General features: G+C 36.4%; 1 protein-coding gene across 7 annotated transcripts in view; it reads left to right on the forward strand.

The window, feature by feature from the left end:
* Window positions 1-8,043, forward strand: part of PTPRD (protein tyrosine phosphatase receptor type D) — a 541,703-nt gene that overhangs the window by 315,953 nt on the left and 217,707 nt on the right. For all 7 annotated transcript variants that reach the window (XM_065907691.1, XM_065907693.1, XM_065907692.1 and 4 more), the window contains exon 5: window positions 5,691-5,879. In XM_065907691.1, the coding sequence (XP_065763763.1) occupies window positions 5,691-5,879 (189 nt within the window). The remainder of the gene's footprint in view (window positions 1-5,690; window positions 5,880-8,043) is intronic.

Below are 8,043 nucleotides of genomic sequence, written 5' to 3' on the forward strand. Positions count from 1 at the left end.
GGTGCTGTTAAATAAATCTAGTAGAAATTCAGAGATACCACATGAATGAATGCAGACATGGTTGTCCAGATTTCCTAAACATGTCTAGTTCCAAGTGTTTATGAATACTGTAATGGTCAAAAAGGAAATAACATGTAGCCATGCCCTCTGTGAGTTTTGAAAGCATTTAAAGAGGAGCCGTTATGAAGTATTTACTCTATATTGTCAGTTACACCTAGATGATCAAGTGTATTTGGCACATCTTTTAATATGTCTTTTGGAGGAACATACTGTTGATATAAGTGGCATGTTTTTTTCCTTCCTAAACATATTTGCTATAAATTCATAAATTAGAAACGTGGCATCATGGTAAACAGCCCTTTACTGAAAAAAAACTTCAGATCATTTGGGACCAGAGTCAAAGCACCTGCCTGATTGAATTCATTGAGTCCTAGCAAAATTAGGCAGGAAGAACTGCTTCTGGACACCTCGGAAGGAGGCTGTGGTCTTAGCAGGCATTTCAGTTTTGTGTTTCCTATCAAATAAAAGAGAGTGAGTATTTGCAGAATTGGAGCAAAAGCAAAGCATCATTAAAATTGTTTATGGATGAACAATGAAAGCAGTTTGAGCAAATTATGCAAGAACTATTACTTGATCATCCACAGATATCTAAAGCATAATTCCGTACCAAAAAAAAAAAAAAAAAAAAAATAGACTCTTTTCCTCTAATATTCCTTTCAAGTTTTGGAGGGCAAGGGTTTTTAACAGAAGTTCCACAGCAGTGGGAAGTTAACTCTGAAATTTGCTGATGTTCATTTTTCTCTTTCCTTAATGGAACCAAAAGTTTCATGTTAGCATGTTACATTAAGACCCCAAACAGATTCAAAGAATGTGCTCTATCTCCAGGTCTATTATAGCTGCTATTCCAAACAAAATATGTATGACTTCTACGATTCACTAAGCACAAGTATGTAGTAATCTGCGCTTTAATGGTCTCTCAAAATGACAGGCGGAATGGCTTTGTGAAGGTCAAGTCTGATTTAAATTGTTGATGAATTAGTAGCTAATTCTTCGTGATTGAATATTAATATGGAACAGTGATAAGTACGGCATTTTAAATCTTAATGAGCACTTTAATGAATAGGACAAAATGTTTTTCTTTTCAACTCACCGTAAAAGTTTAAAGCTACTAACATAATGACAATTTGTTAATTTTTGATTTGTATTTTCCTGTAAAAGTTCATGTGGTTAACATATAAAGGATATTGGGTTTTTCTTTTCTCAAGTTTCTGGTACCATACACTTGATGATCTGTCAAATTGATGTTATCAAATGGCCAAGGCAGTTTTATATAAATCACTAATAAATGTAGATATGAAAAGAAAAAAAAAAAACAATTAGCATCTTCTAAACTACGCCCACTGAGATAAGCATACCAATTAGAAATTTCATTATTTCTACCGTTCATTTTATGTTGAATACTGAATTTTATTGCCAAATACCTGACAGTCAGATTGGAAACAAGCCACAACTGTCAGCGTGTAACAGCTCTGGCTATGTAAATCTGTTACATTGTGATGTTTCTCATGAAAATTTAATGAAGAATGTGCATTCAAAGGAGTTCTGTGCAAAAGGGGGATGGATAGAATTTAATTACCCTTATTAAAAATAAGAAAGGCGCTCTCTTTACATTTTCTTTGTGATTAGTATGCAAGAATCATTATCTTTGTTGTGCACTTGTGTATATGGAAAGGGAGCTCTGGAGTGTTCCTTATGAGCCAAGAAGGAAAAGCAAGGTCATGCAAATGTTTTAGACTGCTTTCCATAGGGCACAAGTCAGTTTTGTCAGCGCTCCCCAAGGTGAGGTCTTCATTTCTTACAAATGGTTATTAATTCTAAATTTCTCTGGTAAGAGCCTTTAGTAAGTGGCTCAACAATCACAAGTCTTTGACACTTGCCACTGATGGGTGTATAGAATATTGGCATGGTTTTCTAGAGAGACAAACTTACGTCCTTACAGTAATGACGTAAAGCAGTGTTCATGCATTCTGTTGTAACTAGTAGGTAGATGCCAATGGAGGAACTCAGTGCCCTGGGAGAGACAGGAACAGCTCAGGAATCCCAAGATAATTGTTTTATTAACTGAAGTCAGTTGCTTTAAATATGGAAATTGACAATAACAAATTCTAAGAGCTTTTTTAGAAGCTCATGTCTAAGTAGTTAGGTAGTTGATTTACGGGAACTTGAAGATAAATTATTTTATCCTTTGAAGCATTCTGGACCAATGGCTGCCAAGTGAGATGTTTAATAACGTAATGTGTGTGGTGCAGTGGCTTTTGAGCATTTTTCTTTCTTTTTTTTTTTTATTTTCCCTAATAACATTAAAACTAAGCTTTAGATTTACAAATCCATTGACTAAAACTTTAAAGCCATTAAAAAAAAAGCCAGATGAAATTCAAGTGTAATAGAGTATGAAAAATATCATACCGTAATTTGCAAAATACTCTTTACCTGATTTGTAATTTTAAACTTTACTTGGAACCTTGAAAAATTATCTTGAAATTCCACTCTTAACCACTGTTTCTGGCACTTGTCCACTGTAGATGTGGGTTGGGCTGGCAGCGTATAAGCATTCAAATAAACAGAAGGTATTGCTGCTTCTTCAAAAGAGCCATGTCTTTCAACTTAAGTAAAATGTATAATAGCTCATCATAGTTAACTCTTTTTTAGTCTCTGGTCATGGGACAGGAAAATATTCTCTTGTGAATCCATGCATCAAACCCAACTGCTTCAGCTACTTTTTTTGGACTTTTCGTAGATCATGCTGTAGGAGAGCTAGAGTCTACCTTTCCTGTTAAACTCTCTTATAGTCACCTGGGTTTAATGTTCAGGATACTATCCGTTTCTTGGGAGCTTTATTCTTTCGTAGTATTTTGACATTCTTTTACTATTCACAATAAAAATCTCCCTCCCTCGTTCTGAACTATTCCTCTGATGAACTTTCTACCATAAGTAGTTTTGTACTACGTGTAGTAGAAAACTTCTTAATCACTGTGATATATTCATATTTAGGCTTGGGAATCACAATTTTCTCAAAATCTGTCAGTTCAGACTAGCTTTATGGGAAGAGATTTGGATACTAGTGAGGCATGGAGAAATTTGTATTGTAGAAGGATAAACTGAGGAGATAAATTGGATTACCTAGTGTCTCAGACAGTAAAGAATCTGCCTGCAATGCTGGAGACCCTGGTTAGATCCCTGGGTCAGGAAGATCTCCTGGAGAAGGGAATGGCTACCCACTCCAGTATTCTTGCCTGGAGAATTCCATGGTCAGAGGAGCATGGTGGACTATAGTCCATGGGGTCACAAAAAGAGTCAGACATGACTAAGCAAATATACACATATTTAAACAGTATTTAAAAAATACAAGACAGTGCATCTAGATACTTACTACTACAGTTAATCTGAGGAGGAAAAGACTAAGTCTATTTGAGTGAGTTTTGAAAAGCTTTGTAATGAATATGATTTTGATTGTGTGGCTTTCTTGACACAGATGAAGTACTCATTGGATATGATTTGTATGAGGAATGATGAGAATTTCAGTGTGGGCAGAAGAAATGTTTCCTCTGAGGAAGGTTATCCATGAGAGGCTGAGAAAGATGGGTCCTGATTTTAAAAGACTTCACTAGCCAGATTTCGCAGATTTGATTTACCCTTTAAGTATTGAGACAGTAGAGAACACATAGATTTGATCAGCAAGGCAGTGGAATCATCAAAATGTAACCTTTTCCTTTGAAATTGTGCAGGTTTAGCCAGACACTGAGGATTATTCCAGAAATGGTAGGGGACATCCAAGTGGAAGATGGGTATCATGTCTGATTGTTTCTGTTTGTCTCACTGGTTGTGCTTTTGAGTCATTTTGTAATTGGTGGCTGATGACAGTTCACCAAAGGTCATGAGGAAGTGATGATTACATTAACTCCAGGGCCCAATGGAAAGTCAAAATGTTTCATAGTAGTCTTCAAACAGCCAAATTCTAATGCAAATAATTATTGCCCATATAACTAAAATGCCTTCAATGCCTCAACAGAATATACCTTTCTAACACTGACTGGTCATGTAGGATATCAATGTGGGTCTTACTTGAGGGACTTAAGAGGACTTTAGTTTCTCAAGATCTAAGATATGGAGAAATTTTGATTAGGGATAGGGAAATGGCAACCCATTCCAGTATCCCTGTCTGGAAAATCCCATGAACAGAGGAGCCTAGTGGGCTACAATCCATGGGGTCGCAAAAAGTTGGCATGACTTAGTGACTGAGCATGCATGCAAGGGAGAAATCAACTTTGGATGAGTTGAAGATTCAAAATTGACCCGTTTCAACTGTTTAATGACTGAAAGTGGTTCAGGCCTTGGGAATGGAGGAGGGTATTCTCTCATGCTGAGGAATGAATGTTTCCCTGTTGCACTCTTGAGTTGCTTTTGTTCTTTTCTTCTTTAGTAAGGGAAACTTTCAGATACTTTTCTGACTAATTAAAACTCGCTACAGAGGAATTAATTCAGGTTGAACCTGTAGGTGGGTTAAAAAAAAATACATAGAGTTTTATTTGAAAGTAAAAAGAAAACCATAATAGACTAAAATAGGAATAACTTAGTCCAGCTAACCTGCTTGTTCTCCATGCCCTCCTAAAACTAGCTATGCTACATCAGTGATTTCCCCTCAAGGAAAAGTTTCATTCTGAGTATTTGTACTTCTGATGTGCCTTTCTTTCTGGTCAACTTGAACTTTCCTTTAAGAATTTTCCACAGTTTGTTGTGATCCACACAGTCAAAGGCTTTGGCATAGACAATGAAGCAGAAAAAGATGTTTTTCTGAAACTCTCTTGACCTGACTCTTGAGAAATCTGTATGCAGGTCAGGAAGCAACAGCTAGAATTGGACATGGAACAACAGACTGGATCCAAATAGGGAAAGGAGTACGTCAAGGCTATATACTGTCACCCTGCTTATTTAACTTATATGCAGAGTACATCATGAGAAGCAATGGGCTGGATGAAGCGCAAGCTGGAATCAAGATTGCCAGGAGAAATATCAATAACCTCAGATATGCAGATGACACCACCCTTATGGCAGAAATTGAAAAAGAACTAAAGAGCCTCTTGGTGAAAGTCAAAGAGGAGAGTGAAAAAGTTGGCCTAAAACTCAACAGTGGATGAGATGGTTGGATGGCATCACCGACTCAATGGACATGAATTTGAGTAAACTCTGGGAGTTGGTGATGGACAGGGATGCCTGGCGTGCTGCAGTCCATGGGGTCTCAAAGAGTCGGACACGACTGAGCGACTGAACTGATACTGATTCTGACTTTCCTAATGGCTCATCTCATAGCTTTCTGTTGGTACTCACTGACCTCCTCAGACACACGTTATATAATGACTGCTTCCGTACTGCCAAAGAACTTGATTCATCTCCTGGTCATGGTTTTTAATCACATGTTTGAGCTATTTGTTAGGTTTTCGGCCTCTTCCTAGACTGCACTCCTCTGGCCAGGAACAACATTGTTACCATATGCTAACCTAACAGTGCAAGGCTACTTGGATTGTGTTAGTTTTTCAACACATGCTAAGTAACGGGAAAGGTTAACTGTCAGTACCTCTTGAATCTTGGGGATCTGCCTTCATGACATGTTTGTATCACCTTTTGTCTTGCAGAGGATCAAATTCCCCGGGGCTTCCCTACTATTGATATGGGCCCACAGCTGAAGGTGGTTGAGCGTACACGCACCGCCACCATGCTCTGTGCAGCCAGTGGGAATCCGGATCCAGAAATCACTTGGTTCAAAGATTTCTTACCCGTCGATACAAGCAACAACAATGGCCGTATTAAGCAGTTACGATCAGGTAGGGTCTTGTTACTGTTTCCATGATCTCCTAGAGAATTTTAATTTTTCTTTTTAGTTTTCTCTCTATTTTTATTTTAATTTTATTTATTTTTATTTTTTAGGTATTAATTTTTCTCCCTCTTCTCTTTCTCTGTTATTTAATGTGTTGTCCACGTCTGTGATGTCATAGCCTGTTTCAGAGTCTGTCTTTCTTCTCTTCTCCGTGTTTTGCAGCTTCTGTTTAATCCACATTGCTCACTGCTGTGACTGTATTTTTGATAATTTTTTTTAGTTTACTGCTCTTCTGCAGTATTTGATGGATCCATTTTCTCCTGTTTCTTTCTATTTCTCTGTTTTCTTTTGAAACAAATTTATTTCAACATTGGACTTCATTCAAAACTTGTAAGGAGTTCCAATGGTTGTATCCATTAAAAATCAAAAATGTTCATATTAAACCCTGAAATGATTCCGTTTTATTAAAGTGTGTTTCTCTGTCTTTTCTACATTTTAACTCATCAAACTACCAAAGTTTAGTAAGTTTGGGCTCATCTACTTTCTTTGCACTAATACATAAAACACGGAACTGTTATCTCATGAGTATCCAGATGTATTTTTTGTAAAGTCCTTTACAAAGTACCAATGAAAGGAGGGGATTTTTATTAGTCTTATTATAATATTATTATAAGTGAGTATTTTGTACACATTTGCCACAGTAGTGTGCGCCCGCACTAAAGGATTTTGAACCCTCCAGTGACTGGATCTACAGAAGTCTGCTTTTGGTTGGTGTAGACTCCAGCTTTTGCTTCTCTTGCTCTCTTCCTGTCTCTCTCTTGCTACCTGTAGCCCTTCCTCCCTCTCCCATCCCCACCCCAAGTTTATTCATTTGCTCTCTTTAGACTAAAAGTAGAGATAATTCTAAATCTGTTAATTTTTAGAGCCTGTCCCTAGGTAATTTCACAGGGATGTGTACTAGTAAGCTGTTTACTTTGGCATGGGTAGTAATATTGATAATATAATTCTAAGTTGTTTAACTGCCTGTCTTCCCAGAATTCTCAGCTTTTGACCTGTCCTGTGATGTTAAAGCGTCTTGTTAACTGCCTCTTTTGCTTGTTGTCAGCAGAATTGTGTAGATTAGCATTCTGTTATTGTAAATAAAGAATTAATTATTCACCTGTAACATAGATGATTTAGTATATAAAGCTTTAACTCTGAAAAATTTGTACCAAATTATAAGGAATATAATAATATTTTTATGCTGTCTTTCTTCTCTCCGTATTTAAATCTCCAGAATCTATTGGTAAGTGCTTAGTTCTGAAGCGCACTTCACCCCCACTAATTTCCATATTCAGATTACTATTATTATTATTAATAAAATGCATGGCATGCATTTTACTAACTGTCAGTGTAGACACAAGATTTCCTTAGCGGCGTGCACATTCACACATCCACGGAACTGTTATTGTAAGAACACTATATAGAAAAATAAAATAATACACAAGTTATATCACACAAATGTAGCAATGTAAGTAGTATAAGATATATCCAGTGAACAGTTTGTTTCTAGTTAGTCTTTAGTATTTCCTATAACAGTATATATATATGCATATCTATATATATACTTAAATAGATTAGCCAGTATTTTCCCCAGTTATGTCTTTAAAAATATTGTTTAGTTCTTTTTTTTTTTTTTAAGAATATGAGGCATATAAGATATAATTCTAACCCTGTATAATCCCAGACCTAAGAACTCATTTGCTTCTCTGATAAAGGCAATGCTGCCTATTGTGGTCTTTGCCCTCTGTGGTATAATGCAACTTGCTTTTATGATCTAATAATACTATCTAATATATTCCTGTTTTACCAGTATAGTAATTCAAGTTTCTTTTAAGACCTTATTTAATTCTGTAAATCTAATTTAATTCTTCTCCCCAGCCCTAGCCTCCTTCTTCTCGTACTAATGCTTCTTCTTTCTAATCTTATTTGCATTCATATTATCCACCCAGGTGGTACACCAATAAGAGGTAAGAGTGCTGAACTAACGTTCACAGAATGATCTTGCTCATTCTTTCTGTCCTTTCATCACTCTCATCTTTGTCCTGTTTTCAAAATCATTCCAATAATGTCCATCAACTTTATAATTTTCCTTTGTACTGTTTGATTATGGTGATTCTCATCTTGTGAGT

Source organism: Muntiacus reevesi, chromosome 17, assembly GCF_963930625.1.
Source record: "Muntiacus reevesi chromosome 17, mMunRee1.1, whole genome shotgun sequence".
Taxonomy (NCBI): Eukaryota; Metazoa; Chordata; class Mammalia; order Artiodactyla; family Cervidae; genus Muntiacus; species Muntiacus reevesi.